This window comes from Aureococcus anophagefferens (genome assembly GCF_000186865.1).
Source record: "Aureococcus anophagefferens unplaced genomic scaffold AURANscaffold_658, whole genome shotgun sequence".
Taxonomy (NCBI): domain Eukaryota; class Pelagophyceae; order Pelagomonadales; family Pelagomonadaceae; genus Aureococcus; species Aureococcus anophagefferens.
Window position 1 is genome coordinate 277 of NW_008706021.1, and position 549 is coordinate 825.

General features: G+C 59.7%; 1 protein-coding gene across 1 annotated transcript; it reads left to right on the top strand.

Moving 5' to 3' along the window:
- Positions 1-241: 241 nt before the first annotated feature.
- Positions 242-548, top strand: AURANDRAFT_9656 (hypothetical protein; the record flags this gene model as incomplete). Its single annotated transcript, XM_009044678.1, has 2 exons — positions 242-349; positions 423-548. Coding segments are annotated over 2 exons (234 nt in total), but the record flags the coding sequence as incomplete, so codon positions are not given.
- Position 549: the final 1 nt, after the last annotated feature.

The window sequence follows — 549 nt, forward strand, 5'->3', positions numbered from 1 at the left end:
TGCACTGCCCGTCACGCGCACATTCCTTCGCGTGATGACCTGAAGACAGAGAGCAGACCATCGCTCCGACCGTAGGCCTCCGTGCGCGACCGCTTCGGGGACTTTTCTGAGCCTGTTTGTGGTTCCTACGTCAAACAGGTTTGTCTTCGTCGTCAGCTGGTCCAAACGGGCGCGAGCGCTTGGTCGTCGCTCAAGGCCGTGGATCGGGCTTTGCGCTTGTGTTGGACACTGCCCGTAGGTACTCTTCGGACTTGCATATTTACACGCGCAGGGTGTCCTGCACCGGGATATCAAGGGTGCCAATATTCTGACAACTAAGACTGGGGTGGCAAAGGTTGCCGACTTTGGAGTCGCGGCGCGCTTCGACGGCGTTACGCTGCAGTTGGCGACGTCGGGCAGCTTATTCAGCTCTTCGGCCATAGGCACGAGCAGCGTCGTTCGGGTGTGGCGCGCTCGAGGAAGCCGTCGTCGGTTCGCCCTATTGGATGGCTCCAGAGATTATCGAGATGTCTGCGCCACCATCGGCCGCATGCGACATTTGGAGCCTCG